Below are 26,906 nucleotides of genomic sequence, written 5' to 3'. Positions count from 1 at the left end.
GCAAGCAACACTGAAGCTTGCACGAGAGCACCAGCTGTTCTGGATGACTGTGTGATAACGCTCTCGGTAGCCGATGTGAACAAAACCTTTAAACAGATCTACATTCACAAAGCCACTGTGCCAGACGGATTACCAGGATGTGTACTCACAGCATGTGCAGACCAACTCTCAAGTGTCTTCACTGACATTTTCAACCTCTTCCTGACCGAGTCTATAATACCTACATATTTCAAGCAGACCACCATAGTCCCTGTGCCCAAGGAAGCAAAGGTAACCTGCCTAAATGATTATATTTTAGTCATTTAACAGACACTCTTATCCAGAGCGACTTCCAGTAGTGAATGCACACATTCTTTCTCCGTACTGGTCCCCCATGGGAATCGAACCCACAACCCTGGCATTGCAAACACCATGCTCTACCAACTGAGCCACACGCTACACGGGACACTCATGTTGGTAGCCATGAAGTGCTTTGAAAGGCTGGTCATGGCTCACATCAACATCATCCTCCCGGACACCCTAGACCCACTTCAATTTGCATACTGTCCCAACAGATCCGCAGATGACACAATCTCAATCGCACTCCACACTGCCCTTTCTCACCTGGACAAAAGGATCACCTATGTGAGAATGCTGTTCATTGACTACAGCTCAGCGTTCAACACCATAGTGCCCACGAAGCTCATCACTAAGCTAAGGACCCTGGGACTAAACACCTCCCTCTGCAACTGGATCCTGGACTTCCTGACGGGCCGCCCCATAGGTGGTAAGAGTAGGCAACAACACGTCTGCCACACTGATCCTTAACACTGGGGCCCCTCAGGGGTGTGTACTTAGTCCCCTCCTGTATTCTCTGTTCACCCACGACTGCGTGGCCAAACACAACTCCAACACCATCATTAAGTTTGCTGATGACACAACAATGGTAAGCCTGATCACCGACAACGATGAGACGGCCTAGAGGGAGGAGGTCAGAGACCTGGCAGTGAGGTGCCAGGACAACAACCCCCATTAACATCGATGGGGCTGTGGTGGAGTGGGTCGAGAGTTTCAAGTTCCTTGGTGTCCACATCACCAACGAACTGTCATGGTCCAAACATACCAAGACAGTCGTGAAGAGGGCACGACAAAACCTTTTCCCCCTCAGGAGACTGAAAAGATTTGGCATGGGTCCCCGGATCCTCAAAAAGTTCTACAGCTGCACCATCGAGAGCATCCCGACTGGTTGCATCACCACCTGGTATGGCAACTGCTCGGCATCTGACTCTAAGGCGCTACAGAGGGTAGTGCGAACGGCCCAGTTCATCACTGGGGCCAAGCTTCCTGCCATCCAGGACCTATATAATAGGCGGTGTCAGAGGAAAGCCCACAAAATTGTCAGAGACTCCAGTCACCCAAGTTATAGACTGTTTTCTCTGCTACCGCACGGCAAGCAGTACTGGGGCGCCAAGTCTAGGACGAAAAGGCTCCTCAACAGCTTCTACCCCCAAGCCATAAGACTGCTGAACAATTCATAAAATCGCTACTCGCTGTTTGTTTATGCATAGTCACTTGGCCCCCACGTACATGTACAGATTATCTCAACTAACCTGTACCCCTGCACACTGACTCGGTACTGGTGCTTCCTGTATATAGCCTCATTATTGTTATTCTTATTGTGTTACTTTTTATTATTTCTTTTTATTTTAGTCTACTTGGTAAATATTTTTTTCCTGTTGAACTGCTCTGTTGGTTAAGGGCTTGTAAGAAAGTATTTCACGGTAAAGTCTACACTTGTTGTAGTCCGCACGTGACAAATAAAGTTTGATTTGAATTATATATCACGGTCACAAGGCATATGAGCTAACAGGTTATAGAGCAAACAACACAATTATCACAACACATATGTTGTAATGTGGCTTTTTTTTCTCCGGCTTCCTCGGTGATTTTACCCACGCACCTCTAGAAGTGAGCAGAACCTGAGAACACACAGGCGTTCTTCCCTATACAAATCAGGCTGCTCCCGCATCTCCCCCGCAACAGAAGTGACTTGCCTATCAGACAAACGTAAACAATGGATTTTCTTGGTTTCCCTACTCTGTTTTTCCAAACCAAAAAATAAAGAGCTGGGAGCATCCATTTCCTCAACATGGAAAATCTAGCTCTTACAAGTGCTCCTTTGCTTTAATCTGAAAAAATACCCTAGGTCCCTGCATAATTCAGATTATCTTGGAGCCCCAACCTACCCTTCCCCACCAGCTCAGTCTCCACCTCACTTATGCTACGCTGAAGCTCCCCCAAAGCTGTATACTGCTAACAGAAAACCAGAATCTGGGCTTTCCCTACATCTGCTGTCCCCACCTCTCCCAAAAGCCTTGGAAGCTTGAGGAAAAAGTGTAATCTTGTAAGAGCTTTACACTGGGCACTGGTGAAACAGAGAACTGAGCCATGGCAATATGATGGTCTGAAAACCCAAGTGAGAGAATGGAGGCCCTCAATAGCTGATTGTTGAATGTATAGATACGATCCAGACGAGCTGTACTCACCCTACCTTATCCACCTTCACCCACATATACTAACAACCTACCCTTACACAACACCTTTAAAGAAGAATGTTGACACTCAGGCCCGGGGAAAAAACACTGCTACCCCAGCACTAAGGTTTGGGCCATGGGTCAGCACCTCCGCCCCCTTCCACCAGGCCCCCCGATCCAGTTCATTAATCACAACACTATGTGTCTCTTGCAAAAACATCACATTTAAATGTTTTCTTTTACATATTCCCCCATCAACCCCCTCTTACCCCCCCGTCTCTGCAACCATTCATGATAAGGGAGCCTATGTAATATTGCCTGTGTGTAGCTGGTGTAGAGGAGTCAGGCGCAGGACAGAAGATATGAGTAATAAACGTAATTTACTCAAATTTTCACAAATAAAACGCAATAATACGAGCCCACAATAACGGACCGTATTACAAACAAACAATCAATCACAAACAAACTTGGGGGAACAGAGGGTTAAATAATGAACAAGTAATTGGGGGAATGAAACCAGGTGTGTAAGACAAGAACAAAACAAATGGAAAATTAAAAGTGGATCGGCGATGGCTAGAAGGCTGGTGACGTCGACCGCCGAACGCCGCCTGAACAAGGAGAGGGACCGACTTCGGCGGAAGTCGTGACAGCCTAACCGTAAAATCTCCATAACAGGTGGTATGGATAACAACAAAATCACAAACCAGTAGAGAAGCCCATAAAGCCACCGTGCCAGAAAATAACTATCCATTTAAGCAGATTCTGAAGACGCACCCCTGTGAACCATTTCCTCAGCCTATACCGCATCCTGGATGAGAGGACACTAAACCCCTCATTCTTCATTGTGTGTTGTACTGACCTTACAAACATTCCAGGATCAGGAAAATAAGACTCCAGAGGAACCTTCCTTTTCCCTTTAGTCTCCATCCCTTTAGTCTTCAACCTAGAAAATTCTCTCACCATATATACTGGGCTCTCCGCCTGACTGTCTGTCTGCTCAGGTTCCAATTTTGTCTGAATACGAGGCCTCCTCATCCTCCTCTCCCCCCAACTCATCCCGCTCTTCCTCCTCCTCCATTGGCATGGTACCGTCCTCCTTCTCCCCTGTCTGCCCCTCCAGCACTTACCACCTGATCAGTACATCCTCCCCAATGACAGGAAATATTTCCTGGGATGAGCCCACCTCGCTTTTGCCCAGCCCAGCCAAACTCTTTTTTCCCTCTTTTCTTCACCACCTTTTTCTTCTCCTTAGCCCCACCAGCTTGCTTACCGTTCACCTCAGACCCAGTACTCACCTCCTACCCACCACCGGAGTCTATGTTACCACAGCAACCTGCCTCTGCTCATTTTGTCCAGCTGCAACCACACTTACCCCCACCAGCCCACTAGCTCCCACCCCATCTTCCTCCGTGGCCTGCGCACCACCACTTGGCCCTGCTCTATTCTCCTGTCCCCCGGTACCCCATCCAGTAGCCTGCCCCATAGCAGAGGTAACCCCAGCCTCTGCCTCCTGCGTACTAGCCAACGGTGTCGCCTGATTCCAGAAGGAATGGCGCCAGAGGGGATGGCTGCCGTTTTACGGGCTTCTAACCAATTGTGCTGTTTTGTGCGTTGTTTGTAACTTATTTTGTACATAATGTTTCTGCCACTGTCTCTTATGACCAAAAAAAGCTTCTGGATATCAGAACAGTGATTACTCACCACGAACTGGACAAAGATTTTTTCTTTAACGAGTCAGACGCAAAGGATTTGCAGCTGCTACCAGACAAGGCCCAAATCCCTGTCATTCGCATGAAGAGGAGACGCCGATACAGGGGACGCAGATCCGGGTGCCTTGTGAGAATTTGTCGGCAAGTGGGTAACCCGCCTCTACCATCCGTCTTATTGGCCAACGTGCAATCATTGGAGAATAAACTGGATGAGCTCTGTTCGAGACTATCCTACCAACGGGACATTAAAAACGGAAATATATTATGTTTCACCGAGTTGTGGCTAAACGACGACATGTATAATATACAGTTGGCTGGGTTTTCCGTGCATCGGCAATTTGGGGAGGGGGGGTAGTATATATTGGTCATGGCTCCCGAGTGGTACAGTGGTCTAAGGCATTGCATCTCAGTGCAAGAGGCTTTACTACAGTCCCTGGTTCGAATACAGGCTATATCACATCTGAGCGTGATTGTGAGTGCCATAGGGTGGTGGAACAATTGGTCCAGCATCATCCGGGTTTGGCTGGGTAGGCCGTCATTGTAAATAAGAATTTGTTCTTACCTGACTTGCCTAGTTAAATAAAGGTTACATTTCAAAAACAACTGGCGGCAACTGCAGCGGAATCAATAGAAGGTGAACAGTGGCTGGTGCTGAAAATATAGCTAACTTGTTATGCAAGTGTTGCACGCCAACTTTTGGAGAAAACCTACACCAGTCGAGCAATTCATTTCAACAATAATCTTCATTTTAACTTGCAATGTATTCAATGCTTAAGTACTCTAAAGTGTTACATTTCTAACTCGAAACAGCAGTACTGTATTTATTCATCAACATCTTTATGCTTTCGTTAATAAAATAACAAGAAAAAAGACATTCAATATGCGGATGTTCATTTAAACTACGTTTTAGTCGCACTTTACATTGAAATACAATGTAAAAATGTGCAGCATACAGCAAAGACCCACAGTCAATTTATTTAAGCATTATTTTTTGCATTATTAGGCCTACTTTACAGTATTGTCGCCTACTGTACCTGTTCATTTTCCTGGGCTTTCGAGTTGTGGAGAGTCAGGCGGCATTTGTGGTGAGTCAGGCGGCATTGGCGGAGAGTCAGGTGGAGAATGACACGTTGAAAAGGGTGAGAAACAAGATGGAGTCATAATCCATGCCAGGCACACCTGTGAGCTCTGGAACTCCACCTCCGACAGGCAGAGTCAACATACGTGGCGGGTTTGTCAGGTCGTCGGTTCACCCTGTCATTTCCATTCCTTTTCTGACAACAGAACTTGACCAACTGCTCACCAGGCACAGCAAAGGCTGCCTGGACCGTTATGCTGTTCTGCTATTCCAAGGATGTGTAACCAAAGAGAGATACCACGAGTGGGCACAGAATACAAACTGGGATGGATCCCGAGGCAAATGTGGTTTACCAGTGAACCTGCGGGTGTTCATCATTAATACTGTGTCTCAGAAATGTCCATCCATGACTGATGCAACCCGAAAATGCATTAAAGACAGAGTTAATGAGTACTTGAGGTCACCGAGAAAGTCTGGACATGGCCTGTTCTACCTTATGTAAGGAATTAGGCACTTTCCCATGTTTGCTACAGTATGTACTGTAGGCTATGTTTACTTGTCAGACTGCACAGTAGCCTAATAAACAAATGCAGGTGGCTTATATCTTCAAAATGCTTTAAATGCTTTATTATCCAAATGTAAAAGCATAAACTGTACATTGCTGTATTTCTTCATCAGCATCTTTATGCTTTCGTTAATAAAATAAGGATAAAAACACTCTTTCAAAATGCTGATGTTTATTTAGTTATGGATCCATAATGAATTACTATGGGAATAAATATAACTGATTTACAGAAATATTGGAACAAAGTTGTCTAATGAAGGAAAACAATTTAGAATCCTCCAATCCTCTTATGCTGTAGCCTACTCCCGGCCGTCACGTTGTACAGCGCCATATTTTCCATTCTATCCTAACGGAAACCCTGAGGGTTTCTTTTTTCATTTTTCTCGGAATAGAAACACCATAATATTAATAAAATTAATTACATTTCTTAAAATCAATCCCATATACTATGTTATTACAAAAAAGGTTTTAAATTCTCTGGTAATGCCAATATGGAAGACTATCAAATGCTTCTCAAAGATGCCCTCTGTTGGTAAAACTAGCACTAACTTGCATTAACAGAAAAAATGACTGACAATAGATAACATGCCACAGAATGCTGCAGCAGCCCTCAAGGTGTGCTGCAGTACATCACTGGGGCCAAGCTTCCTGCTATCCAGTACCTTTATACCATTCGGTGTCAGAGGAAGACCCCAAAAATTGGCAAAGAGTCCAGTAACCCTAGTCATGGACGGTGCTCAATGCTACCGCACGGCAAGCGGTACCGGAGCGCCAAGTCTAGGTCCAAAAGGCTCCTTAACAGCTTCTACCCCCAAGCCTTAAGACTGCTACTCTCTGTATATTATCTATGCATTGTCACTTTACCCCTACCTAGATGTACATATTACCTCAATTTCCTCGACTAACCTGAACCCCCAAACATTGACTCGGTACCGGTACACCCTGTATATAGCCTTGTTATTGAATCGTAAAACTGCATTGTTGGTTAAGGGTTTGTAAGTAAGCATTTCACTTTAAGGTATACAGCTTTTGTATTTGGCGCATGTGACAAATAACATTTGATTTGATTTGTCTGCACTATCACGAACTCCCTCTCTCTGGACCTTATATGGGCACGCAAACTTGTTGTACCTTAAGTCCCCACACTCAGAACACCACAAGCTAACTTTGCTATCAAAACCTGCGTACCACCCCTCCCCCCTGCTTAACCTTGACGTGTACATTTAGCTGCTTTTCTGCGTTGTTAAGAAGCATTAACACTTGCCTACAAAAGGAGACAAGATGTTTAACAGATTCCGCTTGGCACCCTGCCGAGATCACACGAACCACTTGAAAACTTACCAAAACGAACATACTTTTTGCGAGCTGTTCGTCCATAACAAAATGGAGGCAGATTAGCCACCACCGCTCTTGTCGACTGGGTCGAAAGAAGTGAAATCTGCAAAACAGTCCCAAAAATCTCACTCGCAACTAGCCAGGCAAATCAAATTTTATTTGTCACATGCGCCGAATACAACAGGTGAAATGCTTCCTTACAAGCCCTTAACCAACAATGCAGTTTGAAGAAAAAAAAGTAAGAGAAAAGAAAAACAAATAATTAAGGAGCAGCAGTAAATAACAATAGCAGGGCTATATGGCTATATACAGGGGGTACCGGTTCAGAGTCAATGTGTCAATGTGCTGGGGCACCGGTGTCAAGGTAATTATGTACATGTAGGTAGGGTTATTAAAGTGGCTATGCATAGATAATAACAGAGAGTAGCAGAGCGTAGGGGGGTGCAAATAGTCTGGGTAGCCATTTGATTAGCTGCTCAGGAGTCTTATGGCTTGGGGGTAGAAGCTGTTTAGAAGCCTCTTGGACCTAGGCTTGGCGCGCTGGTACTGCTTGCCGTGCGGTAGCAGAGAGAACAGTCTATGACTAGGTTGGCTGGAGTCTTTGGCAATTTTTAGGACCTTCCTCTGCTACTGCCTGGTATAGAAGTCCTGGATGGCAGGAAGATTGGCCCCAGTGATGTACTGGGCCGTACGTACTACCCTCTGTAGTGCCTTGCGGTCGGAGGCCAAGCAGTTGCCAAACCAGGCAGTGATGCAACCTGTCTGGATGCAGAGTGTATATATGTTCCAACCATGAACAAAACTTCCTCCACTTTAACACCATTCTCCGGAATGCACCTGAAGCCATTCTGAAGCGACAGCGTTTCTTCCCCACTCAGCTGAGACTTTATTGCGGTCATCACACTGCCCTACCCCAAACAAACTACTCCTACTCCCCCTCTTAACTCTAAGCAATACCCTCCACCATAGAAAAAAGGTAAAATGTAGAAGGAAGGGAAAGAAAGCAGAAGGTTTAAATAAAAGAGACTGTAAGAAGAGCATAATGCCACATTGATAGCACAGAGACAGCTGAAGCCATTTGGTGGAACAGCAAGTGAGAATTAGATTTGTTTTCTGAGAAGTAATAAATTCATGTCCCGATAGCCTGTGTGTGTGAGAGAGCGAGCGAGAGAGAGAGAGAGAGAGAGAGAGAGAGAGAGAGAGAGAGAGAGAGAGATAATTACCGTGGACTCTGCATCAACAGCAATCTCGTAAACATCCTCTACAGTATCATGAACAACAGATTCCAAAATGTCCTCAGTAAAAACAATATCCTGAGAAAACGTCAAATTATCTTCTTACCAAAATACCATATGACATACCACGTATACACCCTGCACACCCTTATTGACAAACAAACAAAACAAAAGTAGTCTTCTCAATGCTTTGTTGATTTCAAAAAAGCTTTTGACTCAATTTGGCATTAGGATCTGCTATACAAATGGATGGAAAGTGGTGTTGGGGAAAAAACATATTACATTATAAAATCAATGTACACCAAGAACAAGTGTGCAGTTAAAATGGGCAATAAACACACAGATTTCCTTCCTCAGGGCCGTGGGATGAGACAGGGATGCAGTTTCAGCCCCACCCTCTTCAACATACTGTATATATCAATTAATTGGCGAGGGCACTAGAACAGTTTGCATCACCCGGCCTCACCCTACGGGACTCGGAAATCAAATGTCTACTGTTTGCAGATGATCTGGTGCTACTGTCCCCAACCAAGGACGGTCTACATTAGCACCTAGACCTTCTGCACAGATTCTGTCAGACTTGGGCCCTGACAGTGAATCTCAGTTAGACAAAAATAATGGTATTCCAGAGCAGATCCAGTAGCCAGGACAACAAAAACAAATTCTATCTAGACACTGTTGCCCTAGAGCACAAAGAACTATACCTACCGCGTCGTAAGTATTAACACCACAGGTACAGTTGAAGTCGAAAGTTTACATACACTAAGTTGACTGTGCCTTTAAACAGCTTGGAAAATTCCAGAAAATGATGTCATGGCTTTAGAAGCTTCTGATAGGATAATTGACATCATTTGAGTCAATTGGAGGTGTACCTGTGGATGCATTTCAAGGCCTACCTTCAAACTTTGCTTGACATCATGGGAAAATCAAAAGAAATCAGCCACTGCTCCAAAACCGCCATATAAAAGCTAGGCTACGGTTTGCAACTGCACATGGGAACAAAGATTATACTTTTTGTAGAAATATTCTCTGGTCTGATGCAACAACAATTGAACTGTTTGGCCATAATGACCATTGTTATGTTTGGAGGAAAAAGGGGGATGCTTGCAAGCTGAAGAACACCATCCCAACCGTGAAGCACGGGGGTGGCAGCATCTTGTTGGGGGGGGGATTAAATGTCAGGAATTGTGAAAAACTGAGTTTAACCTGTTGAGGAAAGACGAACCCCTCGCTAACAGCCAGTGAAATAGCAAGGCGCCAAATTCAAAACAACAAAAATCTCATAATTCAAATTTCTCAAACATACAAGTATTATACACCATTTTAAAGATAAACTTCTCGTTAATCCAACCACAGTGTCCGATTTCAAAAAGGATTTACGGCGAAAGCATACCATTAGATTATGTTAGGACAGCACCTAAAAACCACACAGCCATTTTCCAAGCAAGGAGAGGCGTCACAAAAACCAGAAATACAGCTAAAAGTAATCACTAACCTTTGACGATCTTCTTCAGATGACACTCCCAGGACTCAATGTTACACAATACATGTATGTTTTGCTCTATAAAGTTCATATTTATATCCAAAAACCCCATTTTACATACAGCGTGTAATGTTCAGAAATGTTTTGCCTCCAAAACTACCGGTGAATGAGCACATCAATTTACAGAAATACTCATCATAAACGTTGATAAAAGATACAAGTGTTATGCATAGAATTAAAGATTAACTTCTCCTAAATGCAACCGCTGTGTCAGATTTCAAAAAAGCTTCACGGCGAAAGCACACCTGGCAATAATCTGAGTACAGCGCTCAGACACAACAACAAGCCATACAGATACCCGTCATGTTGTGGAGTCAACAAAAGTCAGAAATAGCATTATAAATATTCACTTACCTTTGATGATCTTCATCGGAATGCACTCCCAGGAATCCCAGTTCCACAATAAATGTTAGTTTTGTTTCGATAAAGTCCATATTTATGTCCATATACGTCCTTTTTGTTCGCGCGTTCAATTCACTATTCCCAATGCACTATGCGTGAGCACTAAGTTCAGCCGAAAAGTAAAAAAAAGTTCTATTACAGTTCGTAGAAACATGTCAAACGATGTATAGAATCAATCTTTAGGATGTTTTTATCATAAATCTTCAATAATATTCCAACCGGACAATTCCTTTGTCTTTAGAAATGAAAAGGAACTCATGGCATTCTGCCAGACACCTGATTCAAACAGCTCTTATTCTCTCCCCCTTCACAGTAGAAGCCTGAAACAATGTTCTAAAGACTGTTGACATCTGGTGGAAGCCTTAGGAAGTGCAATATGACCCCACAGACACTGTATATTGGATAGGCAATCACTTGAAAAACTACAAACCTCAGATTTCCCACTTCCTGGTTGGATTTTTTCTCAGGTTTTTGCCTGCCATATGAGTTCTGTTATACTCACAGACATCATTCAAACAGTTTTAGAAACGTCAGAGTGTTTTCTATCCAAATCTACTAATACTATGCATATATTAGCTTCTGGGCCTGAGTACTAGGCAGTTTACTCTGGGCACGCTTTTCATCTGAACGTGAAAATACTGCCCCCTATCCCAATGAAGTTAAATGTATTTGGCTAAGGTGTATGTAAACTTCCGACTTCAACTGTAACTGCCACAAGGCTGTGAACAATCTAAGAGACAAGGCAATAAGGGTCTTCTACACCATCAAAAGAAACATACAACTCAACATCCCAATTAGGATCTGGCTAAAAATACTTCTATGGTTGTGGGGTCTGGGGTCCACTCACCAACCAAGAATTCAAAAAATGGGACAAACACCCATTGAGACACTTCATGCAGAATTCTGCAAATATATACTGTGTGAACTGTCAAAAACCCCAAACAATGCATGCAGAGCAGAATTAGGACTATACCCACTAGTAATCAAAATCCAGAAAAAGAGCCACCTAAACCACCTAAAAGGAAGGAATGCCCACACATTTCACCACAAAGCCCTCACCTACAGAAAGATGAACCTAGAGAAGCGTCCCCTCATCCAGCTGTTTCACAATTAGACCCAACCAAATGATGAGAAAGCAAAAAGATAACTATCACTGGAAAGATTAAACAAAAAAACAGAGCAAATTGGAACGCTATCTGGCCCTGAACAGAGAGTACACAGTGGCAAATCCTTGACTATGTACAGACTCCGTGAGCATAGCCTTGCTATTAAGACAGGCCGCCATAGAAAGACAGGCTATGTGCCCACTGCCCACAAAATGAGGTGGAAACTGAGCTGCACTTCCTGACCTCTTGCCAAATGTACGACCACATTAGAGATACATTTTTCCCACAGATCAAACAGACCCACAAAGAATTTGAAAACAAATCAAACATTGATAAACACCTGTATCTGTTAGGCGAAGTACTGCAGTGTGCAGTCACAGCCCGTTGCCATGAGAAAAGGGCAACCAGTGGAGAACAAACAACATTGTAAATACCACCAATATTTATCTGTTTATTTATCTTCCCCTACTTCCCCTTCTATTCCTACGACAACTATTTGCACATGTACATAGCTGATAATATAACACTTGAATTGTCTATCTTTTTAAAAACCTTTTTGAGTGCACTATCTACTGTTAAATTCAAATGTTTTTTTATTCATGTTGTTATGTGTCTTCTCACTTTTGATTATTTCACTTGCTTTGGCAATGCAAACATGTTTCCCATGCCAATAAAGCGCCTTTGCGGCGTGCTGAGGAGCGACTGACTCCCCCGCCTGAGGGGCTGCTGTGGAACTGCAGCAGGCAGGGCTGGGATTCCTGGCTAACACCACCCCCTCACAGCCCTCCCAAACACAAACACAAACAAACACACGCACACACAAACACACACAGCCACTGCAATGCAGGAAGGAGCTTCCCTCGGCCCTGCGTGGGAGAGACACCAATCACTGCCTGGCTCTCACCAAGTGAGCTGTGAGGGCGGACTGTTCAGGGAGGGGATCCCTCATTTCTCTCCATCTGCCTCTCTCTCTCTGTCTTTCTCTCTGTCGGTTTATTTTTCTCTCTCTCTGTCTCTTTCTCTCTCTCCCTGTCTCTCTCTCTCTCTTTCGCTCTCTCTCTTTCTCTGTATCTATCTCTCTCTCCTCTTCTCTCCCTTCCTCTCTCCCTCCCTCCCATCCGTCATTCCCTCTCTTGTTAACAGGTCTTCAACAGCTACTACCACACACACATGGAAGATGTGGGTGGAAGGAGGAAGATAAATAAAAGCCTCAGTCTCAACGACTCAATCCAGACTGTTGTGTTGTGTTTGTGACTTCACAGTGCAGTTAAAGGATTGGTTCACTATTATAGAATGAAATCTCTATTGTTTATGTAATTGGCATGTTATAGAAGGGTCCAGACACTTTTTTAGGGATTTCACTTGGTTTTGGGAAACTTATCCCACCCGCAGTAGACTTCCTCATTTCTTGTTCTGCGCTATGGGGGCACCGGAGAAACATGAACAAAGGCTCCAAAAACACCCAAATACGTCCTTTTAGAAACGGCAAAGCTCTCAGTATAGTGATGCAGGTCTTTAGATGTTGTACACATGAAATTGTATAATTCTGAACTTTATCTGAACTGTGACTCGAGCATTTTCCCCTATCAGCTGTGCTGTGCAGGCTACATGAAGAAGCAGCACAGCTGGTAAGTTTCTCAAAACCAAATGAAATCGCAAAAAAATGTGACCAGTCTATAACATGCCATTACAAATAAGGAGATTAGGTTAAAAAAAATGGCGAACCACTTGTTTAATGAGTAAGACCTCCCCCCCTTTGTCTTGGTAATCCATTCCAACCCAATCAGCAGTAGGCCTATCTATTTCCAGGTTACTCATGGGTAAGAAGAATGGAAATGGGCCTCTTTAATTGGCTAGATAACAGATGGTGGTTTATGTGGTTACAAAAAGCATCACATGCTCCTTTCAGCTTTTTTTCCAGTGACTGTTTGATGATGTCAATGCATTAGGAACATGCACTGATTAAAATGAATGACACTCATTTGATTTCCCAATTGTCTTTCTGCAGTGGAAACTGGGTTGCATGTTGTTCCAAGATAGTGTCAGAAATATGATTGCTTCATGGTGTAACCATTAGAGATCTGATGTTTGCACACACCACTGACTGTATTGCCAAAATATATTTAAACATTTTTTCTATAGCAAATTCATAATTTTTAAAGCTTATTTTGTGTCTGAAGTTTTAATTTTTAATGTAGAGGAAACAAAGACTTGTAATACTCTCCAAAAAGCTTCACCCACAGCCAAGTCCACAGCTGGGAGCCAGACTGCTGTCAGCATATGAGTGTTCCAGGCTCTGACATGTAGCTAAAACTGTGTGTGTGTTCCCATGCTTGTCCGATAAGTGTGTGTGTGTGTGTGTGTACCTGCAGGGAGTTTGCCAAGGAGCGTGAGCGTGTGGAAAAGAGGCAGGAGTTTCTGAAGCTTCGCAGGCAGCAGCAGATCGAGAGGGAGCTGACTGGATACCTGGAGTGGATATGCAAGGCAGGTCAGACTGCCCTCTACTCCCTCTCCTTTTTTATTTTAACACCTAATACCCCTTTACTTTAATACTTAAAGTTTACTTCAATATTGCTCAAGTTTTTGCTAAAGTTTTAGTAACAGGCAAACATGATTTGATACTATGTGCATATATATATATATATATATATATATGTATATATATATATATATATTACATTGTGCTGACATAGTATTAGTCTTAGGGCTTTATGATATGCGATATTAAGTATGCTGATGGTTTGGAGTGTGTGTGTGTGTGTGTGTGTGTGTGTGTGTGTGTGCGTGCGTGCGTGCGTGCGTGCGTGCGTGCGTGCATGCGTGCGTGCCTGCGTGCGTGTGTGTGCATTGGTGGAAAAAGTATACAATTGTCATACTTAAGTAAAAATATGGATAACTTCATAGAAAGTTACTCAAGTAAAAGTGAAAGTCACCCAGTAAAATACTACTTGAGTAAAAGTCTAAAAGTATTTGGTTCTAAATATACAGTACTTAAAAGTATCATAAGTAAATGTAATTGCAAAAATATACTTAAGTATCAAGAGTAAAAGTCTAAATCATTTCCAATTCCTTATATTAAGCAAAGCAGATTGCACAATTTTCTTGTTTTAAAAATGTACGGATAGCCAGGAGAACATTCCAACACTCAGACATTATTTACAAAAGATTCATTTGTGTTTATTGAGTCCGCCAGATCAGAGGCAGTAGGGATGACCACGTGTTCTCTTGAAGTGTGTAATTTTGACTATTTTCCTGTCCTGCTTAGCATTCAAAATGTAACAAGTCATTTTGGGTGTCAGGGAAAATGTATTGAGTAAAAAGTACAATGTTTTCATAAGGAATGTAGTGAAGTAAAGGTTGTCAAAAATATAAATAGTAAAGTAAAGTACAGATAACCCCAAAAAACGACTTGTAGTACTTTAAAGTATTTTTACTTAAGGACTTTACACCACTGTGTGTGTGTATGTGTTCATTATATGGTGCGTGGCTGACACCTGTGTATTTGTTTCAGAGGAAGTGATGCTGGCGGAGGAGGACAAACACGCTGAAGAGAAGTCCCCTCTGGATGGAGTGTGGTACAAAAGGAAACATAACAACCCAGGTCAGGAGTATACCAGGGCCCTGAGTTGGTTAAGTCAGACCACCTGATCTGATCAGGGAAAACTCAGTGCCTTGGTTATGAGCTTTATCTGAGTGCCGTCTCCCTGTGTTTGCCCAGGACTGCTTACCCAGTCTCCTCTCTGGCTGTGGTTGTAGATGTGTGAGGCTTCGGGCTGATGCCACCCACACTCTCTGTGCTAAATATTGTGCTGTTGCTGTTATCAAGGCCTTGTTAGCACAACACAGAAATAATCAAAGCCCAAGTGTGAACCCACAGTAATTATGGGTGTTGGGGCCACATGTAAATTGTATTACAACGGGAGAGAAGTGCACAGGGCCACAGTTCAGAGAGAGCCTGGCTGGGAGAGTGTGTTTGAGGGAGCTGTGTTCCCAGTCGAGTTTGAATGGTCTGTTGAGCTAACAACACATGAGAGGCCTCCCCTGAGATGCTTGTAGTAACAGTGTTTCACAAGCTATCATAAATGTGAATGGCTCAAGCTGTGTGCTGCTTTTTCAAAAGGAAGTATGTTGCCTGATGGAAGTCCTGTATTAATGCCCTGAGAGCTGATGTCATATCCATCAAATACACATACTGGGTATACATTATCTCCCTCGAAGAAACTACACTAAGATACTTTTCACAAGGAAATCTGGTGTGGTTCTAACCCTAACGTATTGTTCTAATGTGTGTTCAGTGTTGAAGAGAGCAAAGAAGAGCAAGAATGACCTGATCAATGCTGAGGAGGGCGAGGACCACTTCACTGACATCTCATCTGTTGGTAAGGCCAACGCCCGTGAATCGGACCTCTTGATCATCGTCAGCTTTCACACTGCTCACTGCTGTATCCTGTTCAACCCAGTGATTTCTATACACTAGATGACTGATGCAGGGCACTGTTTTGAAGCCACCGCGCCGGCCATCTTGGCACCCCAACCATTGTAAAACTATTTTGGAAGCTCTAGAAATGCATGTATTAATGGAGAGCTTAGGACTATAAGGTTGTACCTACAAAAAAGATGATACTGAGATAATTAGCTATAAAGTTCCAAAACTTAATTGGTTTGAATGGTGTCATCATTTTTTATCTTGTATTCTTTTGAACTTAGCAACATGGATTGGGGATATTTAGGGTACTACATGGAAAGAACAAGGCTCAGTCAATAACTACATTTGACTAAAATGCAGCTAGAACCTTATAGTCCCAAGCTCTCATAATGTCTACATTTGTTTTTCGACACATTTATTCTATTAAAGACACCTTAATAAATGATTTCAATTTATATTATATATTGGTTCTACCTCTACTAGCTGTCTCATGTCACCAAATTCTGTCTCAACTGCAGGCCTGGAACAATCTTTCTCTTAAACTGTGCTTCAATTTAATGATGTTGCATATTGAATCATTTTGTTTGTCTTTTAATTAGATTGTGGTGGTATTGGGCCTATTTCCTACAATGTGTATCAATTTGGGTTAAATACTAGCCTTTATAATGTAATAAGTAACTCAAATTGCTATTCTTCCCAGTATGTGACATAAAGAATTCCTGATTGTATCTATTATGTTAGACAACTGCCCTTTAAGAATGACTAATGACAGAAGCATTGCAATAGCCTCTTATTAAAAAAATGATCAAGTAATAATAAAAAAAATCTCCAAATGTTCCCTCCTTTTTTCAGATAGCTAACTATCTGTTTGAACCTCTCAGTCCCCCTGCATAAGTGATTATTAATACTCCTCAATTAGATCTGCATCACTGTACACTAATTAAAGGGGAGTAGGTGGTTTGGCTCAGTATTAGAATCCCATACAAAAAATATATGACAGGGAGAAGGAGAGGGAGCTGGAGGGAGAAAGAGAAAAAGAGAGAGGGGAAAAAGGCAAGCTTGACTTGGTGCTCAGTTTATGAGGCTTCACACCCGAGTTACATTTGGAGATGAAAATAGCCCAGGAAATGATGATTCTCCCTCTCCTCCTGGGCCACTAACGAGATGCTAATAGAACCATTTTTCACTTTTCTTTTTTTGGTCCAGCCTCAAATTTTTGTTTAATTTAAGTTACAGATGGTTTATTATGGTCCAGGGGCTGGGAGGTGGAGGCGGGGAGAGAAGGGCAGTGCACAGAGTTCTCTATGGATGAACTAGCCAGGATACTGAGAAGATACTGAACAATATGATGCAGCATTATTAAAGAGAAATGTAAAGGCAAATCAGCTAACGGTCATATTGCAAATGCCCTCTACTTCACATACAAGTTGCTGTGTTTGGCATGCTATGCTGTGGTTTGATTGAGCCGTAGTGCACATTTTGGGGTTTATTAGCTTTGATTTTGAACCTTTCCTCTCATTGAGTCTAATGACATTTCGAGGCGGTCCCCACCAAGTGAAAACGTTCAGGTCATGAAATTACATCAAAGTGATTTCATTGAGAAATACAGAATTGATGACTGCGTGACTTTATCTCCAGTTTGTGTGTTGTTCCCACCACTGTTCCTCCAGGGTCTCCGTTCGCCCGGGCCAGCCTGAAGAGCAGCAAGAACGGCAGTGCCTCTTACTTCCGGAGGAAAGAGAAGCGGCTCCGCTTCACCATCAGACACCTGGTCAAGGCTCAGAGCTTCTACTGGACAGTGCTGTGTCTGGTCGGCCTCAACACACTCTGTGTGGCCATCGTCCATTACGACCAGCCTGAGTGGCTCACATATGCACTGTGTAAGTCCTGCCCAACGCCCGACCTGCGTGGGAGGGAATACTGTACCATTTGTTTTCCTACCATCACCAACTGGACGTATCATTCTGTTTATTTGCTGTTTGTACAATGAAGCCATCTACAGTGTGTTGGCTGTATTGAAACAGTGCCTTCACGTCAGACATCAGGCCGGTCATATTCGACTCACTGAACTGATCTGTGTGTTATTCCGTCTCCCGTGCAGATTTGGCAGAGTTTGTATTCCTGGGCTTGTTTCTGACTGAGATGTCCATGAAAATGTATGGACTAGGACCCATGAGCTACTTCCATTCCTCTTTCAACTGTTTTGATTTTGGAGTAAGTGAGACTGCGATCCAATCAGACCTGCACTTCTGAAATGTTGTATAGTAGAGAGTTACATTGCATTGCGTTACATTAGAGAGAACGCCATTTTTTTGTAATTCAATGTACTCCACTCCCAGGTGATTATAGGCAGTATTTTTGAGGTGATCTGGGCAGTTGTGAAACCTGGGGCCTCCTTTGGCATCAGCGTCCTGAGAGCTCTCCGTCTGCTCAGGATTTTCAAAGTCACTAAGTGAGCGATCCGTTACACCCTGATCCAAAACACGACATGATCACCTGTACATGACTCGATGCTATACCACTATCACCTCCTCATTCCTCCTCTTCATCCCCTTGCTGTAGGTACTGGAACTCTCTGAGGAACCTGGTGGTCTCTCTACTCAACTCCATGAAGTCCATCATCAGCCTGCTGTTCCTCCTCTTCCTCTTCATCGTGGTGTTCGCCCTACTGGGCATGCAGCTCTTTGGGGGACTGTGAGTCCACCCTTATTGCCTCTCTCAGTAACAGTTCCTGTCCAGTACACACACTGTACTGTATTATTCATGGGTCCAGATTACCCATGGTGATACTCAACATTAGCCAGTTCCATTGTTGTTAGCGTTACCATTTAGCTTGTGATATATTATAGATGTACGTTGTTTTTACTACAGTACGTTGTTCCTCTAGTAGTATGGAGAGGAGAGAGTAACAGTATGGAAAGGCGAGGTTTTCATCCCTCCACTTTTTGAATTATTGAGCCCACTCAGAAACAGAGTAGATGGTCTCTGTGTTGTTCAACGGAGTAGATGGTCTCTGTGTAGTTCAATGGAGTAGATGGTCTCTGTGTAGTTCAATGGAGTAGATGGTCTCTGTGTAGTTCAATGGAGTAGATGGTCTCTGTGTAGTTCAATGGAGTAGATGGTCTCTGTGTAGTTCAATGGAGTAGATGGTCTCTGTGTAGTTCAATGGAGTAGATGGTCTCTGTGTTGTTCAACGGAGTAGATGGTCTCTGTGTAGTTCAATGGAGTAGATGGTCTCTGTGTAGTTCAATGGAGTAGATGGTCTCTGTGTAGTTCAATGGAGTAGATGGTCTCTGTGTAGTTCAATGGAGTAGATGGTCTCTGTGTTGTTCAACGGAGTAGATGGTCTCTGTGTTGCTCAACAGAGTAGAAGGTCCCTGTGTTGCTCAACAGAGTAGAAGGTCCCTGTGTTGCTCAACAGAGTAGAAGGTCCCTGTGTTGCTCAACAGAGTAGAAGGTCCCTGTGTTGCTCAACAGAGTAGAAGGTCCCTGTGTTGCTCAACAGAGTAGAAGGTCCCTGTGTTGCTCAACAGAGTAGAAGGTCCCTGTGTTGCTCAACAGAGTAGAAGGTCCCTGTGTAGTTAATAATCCCGATAAATGCAGAAACACTCCAGTCATGTGATCTAAATGCACAAGTGGCAGTCAGAGAGGACATTATGAACAATAGATGCATGCAGTTAATCCAAAGAGAAATTACACTTGGCAGGCCTTGAAATGCCCAGCCTGGGAGTATGAACTACAGTACAATCACTCCCTGACATAATGGAAGCAGGATCTCTGTGTTGTTCAGGCTCTTCCAGTGTAGTGTTCAGTCAGGCTGTGTGCTGTTCATGGTCTTTCAGTGCAGCGTTCAGTAAGGATGTGTGTTCAGGCCCTTCCGGTTCAGTGCTGAGTCAGACTTTGTGTTGTTCAGGTCCTTTCAGTGCAGTGTTCAGTCAGAGATAGATTAAGGACTAGTGGTTGTGAAGCTGCTTCACCCAGCCAGATCCAGCCAAAGCTTGCCCACTTCAAGCAGACCAGGAAATGTATGCTAGCCAAATCTACTTGAGCTGAGGTGTCCAGGTGTCCAGGTGCATGGATCATTATTCAGTATGCACTCTTTGAATAGAATTCATATTCAACATCATGCCTGACCTAGTCAAAATAAAATATACACATTTAGTGGGATAGATACAATATTAGATGTACACTATACAGTAAGTCACTTGTTTTAGCTATTGTATAATATTGTATTGATCTGTTGTATTTTGTATTTTATGATGATTCGTTTGTACAGACACACATATTTTTACCTCACAGTAGAGTGGAGGGTTTTCTGCAGACCTGCATTGTCTTTTCTCTAGTTGGGGAACTAATGAGAGCTGTACTAATGAATATCCGTCTATGCACCAAAGGATTTCAGCAAGCTGAGAGAGGACACACTTCGTTTGCTTTCTGCATGGTTCTCATTGTTGGAAGGTGTAATGAGGTCCCTGTAGATTCTTACAGAGCAATACAGAATATCAAGATTAGCACAAGATGTTGTGAAATCAGCCTTGACGGAGAGCCAACAGAGCTGTTAGGGCTCTGACAGTGGAAAGATGTGCTATGCCTATTGTGCTGGAGCAACACAATAAGAAACTAGGACTAAGTGGGGTTCTTCTCATCTTCTCAATTTCCATGGTGATGAGGGATTATAAAATGTAGAGTGGGAACCTGTGTTCTAGCAAGGCGTAGCTGAAAGTTAACGACCTTTCTAATCTGTGTTTCTTCCTGCAGGTTTAATTTTGACGAGGAGACGCCAACAACAAACTTTGACACCTTTCCAGCAGCCATTCTCACAGTTTTCCAGGTGAAGTTCACAAAAGGCTAAATGAAGTTGGATTTTTGCCTTCCTTTTGAAAATCATTTCATGTTATAACTACTGTAATACCATTAGCGAAATCCGTGTAACAATGTGTTTGTGTGTCTCCCAGATTCTGACAGGAGAGGACTGGAATGCAGTGATGTATCATGGGATAGAGTCCCAGGGGGGCGTGCGCCGGGGAATGTTCTCCTCCATCTACTTCATCGTTCTCACCCTGTTTGGAAACTGTATCCTCTCTGGATGATCGCCCTGCATTGATTAACCTTTACTACTGTCAAGCATCATGACTTCAGAGCTCTGTGAGAGTATCATGATTTAGCGTTGATTTGTAAGCTATAAGAATATATACTGCTCAAAAAAATAAAGGGAACACTTAAACAACACAATGTAACTCCAAGTCAATCACACTTCTGTGAAATCAAACTGTCCACTTAGGAAGCAACACTGATTGACAATAAATTTCACATGCTGTTGTGCAAATGGAATAGACAACAGGTGGAAATTATAGGCAATAAGCAAGACACCCCCAATAAAGGAGTGGTTCAGCAGGTGGTGACCACAGACCACTTCTCAGTTCCTATGCTTCCTGGCTGATGTTTTGGTCACTTTTGAATGCTGGCGGTGCTTTCACTCTAGTGGTAGCATGAGACGGAGTCTACAACCCACACAAGTGGCTCAGGTAGTGCAGCTCATCCAGGATGGCACATCAATGCGAGCTGTGGCAAGAAGGTTTGCTGTGTCTGTCAGCGTAGTGTCCAGAGCATGGAGGCGCTACCAGGAGACAGGCCAGTACATCAGGAGACGTGGAGGAGGCCGTAGGAGGGCAACAACCCAGCAGCAGGACAGCTACCTCCACCTTTGTGCAAGGAGGAGCAGGAGGAGCACTGCCAGAGCCCTGCAAAATGACCTCCAGCAGGCCACAAATGTGCATGTGTCTGCTCAAACAGTCAGAAACAGACTCCATGACGGTGGTATGAGGGCCCAACATCCACAGGTGGGGGTTGTGCTTACACCCCAACACCGTGCAGGACGTTTGGCATTTGCCAGAGAACACCAAGATTGGCAAATTCGCCACTGGCGCCCTGTGCTCTTCACAGATGAAAGCAGGTTCACACTGAGTACGTGACAGACGTGACAGAGTCTGGAGACGCCGTGGAGAACGTTCTGCTGCCTGCAACATCCTCCAGCATGACCGGTTTGGCGGTGGGTCAGTCATGGTGTTTGGTGGCATTTCTTTGGGGGGCCGCCCAGCCCTCCATGTGCTCGCCAGCGGTAGCCTGACTGCCATTAGGTACCGAGATGAGATCCTCAGAGCCCTTGTGAGACCATATGCTGGTGCGGTTGGCCCTGGGTTCCTCCTAATGCAAGACAATGCTAGACCTCATGTGGCTGGAGTGTGTCAGCAGTTCCTGCAAGAGGAAGGCATTGATGCTATGGACTGGCCCGCCCGTTCCCCAGACCTGAATCCAATTGAGTACATCTGGGACATCATGTCTTGCTCCATCCACCAACGCCACGTTGCACCAGTGACTGTCCAGGAGTTGGCGGATGCTTTAGTCCAGGTCTGGGAGGAGATCCCTCAGGAGACCATCCGCCACCTCATCAGGAGCATGCCCAGGCGTTGTAGGGAGGTCATACAGGCACGTGGAGGCCACACACACTACTGAGCCTCATTTTGACTTGTTTTAAGGACATTACATCAAAGTTGGATCAGCCTGTAGTGTGGTTTTCCACTTTAATTTTCAGTGTGACTCCAAATCCAGACCTCCATGGGTTGATAAATTGGATTTCCATTGATTATTTTTGTGTGATTTTGTTGTCAGCACATTCAACTATGTAAAGAAAAAAGTATTTAATAAGATTATTTCTTTCATTCAGATCTAGGATGTGTTGTTTAAGTGTTCCCTTTATTTTTTTGAGCAGTGTATATATATATCCACACTGTATAAGATCCAATGTAAATATTGATCGACTCATTAACTGTTTGAACTTTCCTGACCCCTCACTGATCAGACACTCTCCTCAATGTCTTCTTGGCCATCGCTGTTGACAACCTTGCAAACGCACAGGAGCTCACTAAGGTAGAGTACATACTACAGTAGGGCTTCCTGCCTCTGTGTTCTCTGACTGGAACCTCCCCTCCCAAGAGTCCCTGAGAACCCTGGATAGAGAGACAGAGAGGACGTGTCCCCCTGATGATCCATCACGAAAGTCAGCTGTCTAATCAAATGCCACAAATGGAATTTCATTCCCGTATTTATGTTTGTTGAATATGACAGTGAATATTCCTATTAGGATATATAGTGCCTTGCTTTATTGGTTCCTTAACCCTGTCGCCTGGGGCTGTTCTGGGATGACTGATGTTTGTCCTGGTCAATAACTCAAGGTAGTGAACCTCCCAACTGGTTGTCGGATTTGCGACCATTCATAACAATACACCTATGGGGAAGAGGCTTAAATCTTTGCGGCCACACCAGAGAGAGGTGAAGGCCTTTTTTTGGCTTGTGGCAGGGCTTATCATCATGGAACCATTGATGGCCCACCAACCCACCCCTGGGTGGTCTCCGTTCTTCACTGTGTTTGTGTTCCTCAGGATGAGGAAGAGCAGGAGGTGGCCATCACCAAGAAGATGGCCCTCCAGAAGGCCAAGGAGGTCAAGGAGGTCAGCCCCATGTCGGCCGCAAACATCTCCATCACAGCGTAAGTCATGATCAGGCGTTTGATACAGTTTCCCCCTTGCTACCCCCCCTGCTCTCCCTCTCTCATACCCCTCACACAGATCAAACCCTCCTCACACCCCCTCCCTCAGATCAAACTTCCCTCCCTCACACTCCCTTTCACAGATCAAACCTCCCTCACACCCCCTTTCACAGATCAAACCTCCCTCCCACCCACTCCCACAGATCCTACCTCCCTCCCCCACACCCCCTTTCACAGATCAAACCTCCCTCCCACCCCCTCCCACAGATCCAACCTCCCTCACACCCACTCTCACAGGTCAAACCTCCCTCCCTCACCCCCCTTCCCACAGATCCTACCTCCCTCCCTCCCTCACGCCCTCCCACAGCCCTGCCTCCCAGACACACCACACTGTCTCCCCCTCCTGAGAGATGCTCTTTTATATTGAAGTATGTCTACATGGGATTGTATCTGTTGTTTGTGGCTTTATGTTGTATTATTCTGTCTGGACTACCAATTTCTCGGTTGATTGTGCTCTTCTGAGGAGTTACATAGGATTTAACCCTTCTGTTCCCAATGTCTGGTGTTTTGATAGATCATGTGTTCTCTCTTTGAGTCACTGAAGGGCTCAACGTTGTAAATGTGTTGAGAAGCAGTTGATAAAAGGCTTAATGCCTGCTAAGACCTTGACTAGGGTCATAGACACCTTAATACTCTGGCTCCCACCCCCACATAGGCTACACAGCATCCTGTACACAGGCCAACATGGAGCGGAGAGGGCAATGCCAGCAAGGTAATTTCCTCAACAGTGAGCCCAGATTATGCATGCAACGCTGTACATTCAGACACTTGGTTCTGGTGACAGTGGAACCTCTGGTGTATGCCTTTGTTGGAACCCTTACCACTAGTCTCTCTTGGAGTGACAGGCACTTAACCTGAAATGTAAATTGAGTGAAAAAGAAATAGATAGTCCACATAAGATTTGGCACATTTCAGTCATTGTGTGGGCACCGTATCCTTGTATTGCCATTCACCAGTATGTACTGTATAACACCTGTAATTAGTGTATTCATAGTCAATGGTAGCAGGATATGTTATTCTGTCATTGTTTTAAATGTTTTGTCTTAAATGTTTCAAAGCACTGTTTTATCTTGTTATTTAAAAAATGTAATGTAGCCATTGGTTTGTAGAATATTCTTATTAATATAGGCTTTGGGAATTTTTTCCTCCGCATTTCCTCAAAGGAAATATACATGTAATGTATAATTGGACTTGAAATATGGCCCCTATAAATTGGTCTCTGCAAAGCGAAATAAGACTCTTTTCACTATTTGTCTTGGAGGTTGAAAGTCTCAACGCTGCTACTCTCATTCCTTTCTTAACTCATTCTGTTGGTCTCAAACTGAGACTCCCATTGAGTTGACGTGTAGTGGGAGAGTCAGGGACAGACAGACGGATGGATGGACAGAGGGTGCCCTGTCCTTCTTCTGACCCTGACCTCTCCCCCTCTTTTGTTCTCCCTCCCCATCTTTTTTTTTTTTTGCATGTGCAGTTTTGTAAAGCAAAGTCAAGGTGCACTCTCTAGCAGCTCGTCCGTCTGCAGCGTTAATTCACTGTGAGTGTTTACTCTCCGTTACACTTTACCTCATCACCCTCCTCCTCCTCCCTAGCCTGGGTCCTATACTGTATGTACAGTACAACAATTCTTGTATTGTTTGTGCTAGAGCACAAACACACTGCACCACCAGGCTACCTCACCTCCCCTCCCTCCGTCTCCCCTTTGACTCCCAACTGTTTCTCCTGAGCATTGAGCCATACCATTGTGAGTTTTCCTCTGTGTTGAATTGTAGCAGATGAATGTGGCAGCCTTTTTTCAGTAACAGGTATTATGAGATTGGTATGCTCGTTCTGTATGTACATACATGTATGCACCTCTTCGTGTTCATTGTGATTGATTCTGTACATCTGCACTTGTTGTAGTGACTGAACTCTCCTCATGACCTCCCTCTAAAGAATGACTTTACAGAACTCATATGTTTACCTCTTCATCTCAGACTGAGAGTATCTCCCTCTCTCCCTCTTCGCTGTACTGTGTCAGTGTACTCAAAGGTAGTCAGAGCAGACAGAGTATACTGGGGCGGTGTTCAAATCAAATCAAATGTATTTATAAAGCCCTTCTTACATCAGCTGATATCTCAAAGTGCTGTATAGAAACCCAGCCTAAAACCCCAAACAGCTAGCAATGCAGGTGTAGAAGCACGGTGTCTAAGAAAAACTCCCTAGAAAGGCCAGAACCTGGGAAGAAACCTAGAGAGGAACCAGGCTATGAGGGGTGGCCAGTCCTCTTCTGGCTGTGCTGGGTGGAGATTATAACAGAACATGGCCAAGATGTTAAAATGTTCATAGATGACCAGCAGGGTCAAATAATAATAATCACAGTGGTTGTCGAGGGTGCAACAGGTCATCACCTCAGGAGTAAATGTCAAATGGCTTTTCATAGCCGATCATTCAGTGTATCTCTACCGCTCCTGCTGTCTCTAGAGAGTTGAAAACAGCAGGTGTGGGACAGGTAGCACGTCTGGTGAACAGGTCAGGGTTCCATAGCCACAGGCAGAACAGTTGTGTTGTGCTGCTGGGCTGGCTGGGCTGGGTTAGGTTCAGCTGGGTTGGGTTGGGCTGGGCTGGGCTGGCTGGGTTGAGCTGGGCTGGGTTGTGTGGGTTGAGCTGGGCTGGGTTAGGTTCAGCTGGGCTAGGCTGGCAGGGCAGGGCTGGGTTGTGTGGGTTGGGTTGGGCTGGGCTGGGTTGACAGCAGGCTCGTGCTGTGTCAAGCAGACTGCGAGACGCTCTCCCTCCCTGTCCTAACGACCCACAACAAAGCCACTAGAAACTGTCGCTGGCACTCAGTGAGTCAGAAGTTCCATTTGAGCAGCTCTGTAAAGGCCACCATGTACCTTATGACCAGATGCCACAGCCAGGCAGCTGGAGAGGCAAAACACAAGCGCGCACACACACACACACCCTGCCTGTAACGTCAGAGGCCCTTTGTTTGGCAAAGTACCATGTCCCTCTTTTATATTAGGGACTCGTTTTTCTCATTACTAGACAATAAGGATAATGTAACTTGGGGGTGGGATTGTTTAAGATATAGTCAAGTACTAAGTCTACTTTCTGTAGTGCAGGTAGTCTGTAGTGTCGTTCATTTGTCTTCTTTATTTTCAGTTCTACTCTCAGTGAAGTAAGTCCTTTGGTGTCTGTGTTATGTTGTCGCCCCGTGTTTCTTCCCTGTCAGTCTTTCTAAGCTCTTGTTTTCCCCTGTGTCTTTGTTTCCAATGTCTCCTAGCCTGTTAATGCCTCTGAGTCTGTCCCTTGTTTGTTTCAATGTGCTCCTTCATGTGTTGTAGGAGTTATGTCTGCTCCCCAGTCCATCACTACTTGAGGTAAACTAACTTACTGTACGGTGGCCATGACA

General features: G+C 44.2%; 1 protein-coding gene across 1 annotated transcript in view; it reads left to right on the top strand.

Moving 5' to 3' along the window:
- LOC106579993 (voltage-dependent N-type calcium channel subunit alpha-1B) overlaps window positions 1-26,906 on the top strand; it is a 141,616-nt gene that overhangs the window by 66,636 nt on the left and 48,074 nt on the right. Inside the window, exons 8-20 of the mRNA XM_082966250.1 lie at window positions 13,859-13,974; window positions 14,998-15,087; window positions 15,782-15,863; window positions 17,572-17,792; window positions 18,014-18,126; window positions 18,252-18,364; window positions 18,475-18,606; window positions 20,671-20,743; window positions 20,868-20,985; window positions 22,772-22,839; window positions 23,352-23,458; window positions 24,174-24,230; window positions 24,990-25,052. Of these exons, the coding sequence (XP_082822376.1) occupies window positions 13,859-13,974; window positions 14,998-15,087; window positions 15,782-15,863; window positions 17,572-17,792; window positions 18,014-18,126; window positions 18,252-18,364; window positions 18,475-18,606; window positions 20,671-20,743; window positions 20,868-20,985; window positions 22,772-22,839; window positions 23,352-23,458; window positions 24,174-24,230; window positions 24,990-25,052 (1,353 nt within the window). The remainder of the gene's footprint in view (window positions 1-13,858; window positions 13,975-14,997; window positions 15,088-15,781; window positions 15,864-17,571; window positions 17,793-18,013; window positions 18,127-18,251; window positions 18,365-18,474; window positions 18,607-20,670; window positions 20,744-20,867; window positions 20,986-22,771; window positions 22,840-23,351; window positions 23,459-24,173; window positions 24,231-24,989; window positions 25,053-26,906) is intronic.

This window comes from Salmo salar, chromosome 20 (assembly GCF_965601325.2).
Source record: "Salmo salar chromosome 20, fSalSal1, whole genome shotgun sequence".
In the NCBI taxonomy this organism is placed as follows: Eukaryota; Metazoa; Chordata; class Actinopteri; order Salmoniformes; family Salmonidae; genus Salmo; species Salmo salar.
This window is presented reverse-complemented; position numbering and strand designations above follow the sequence as displayed.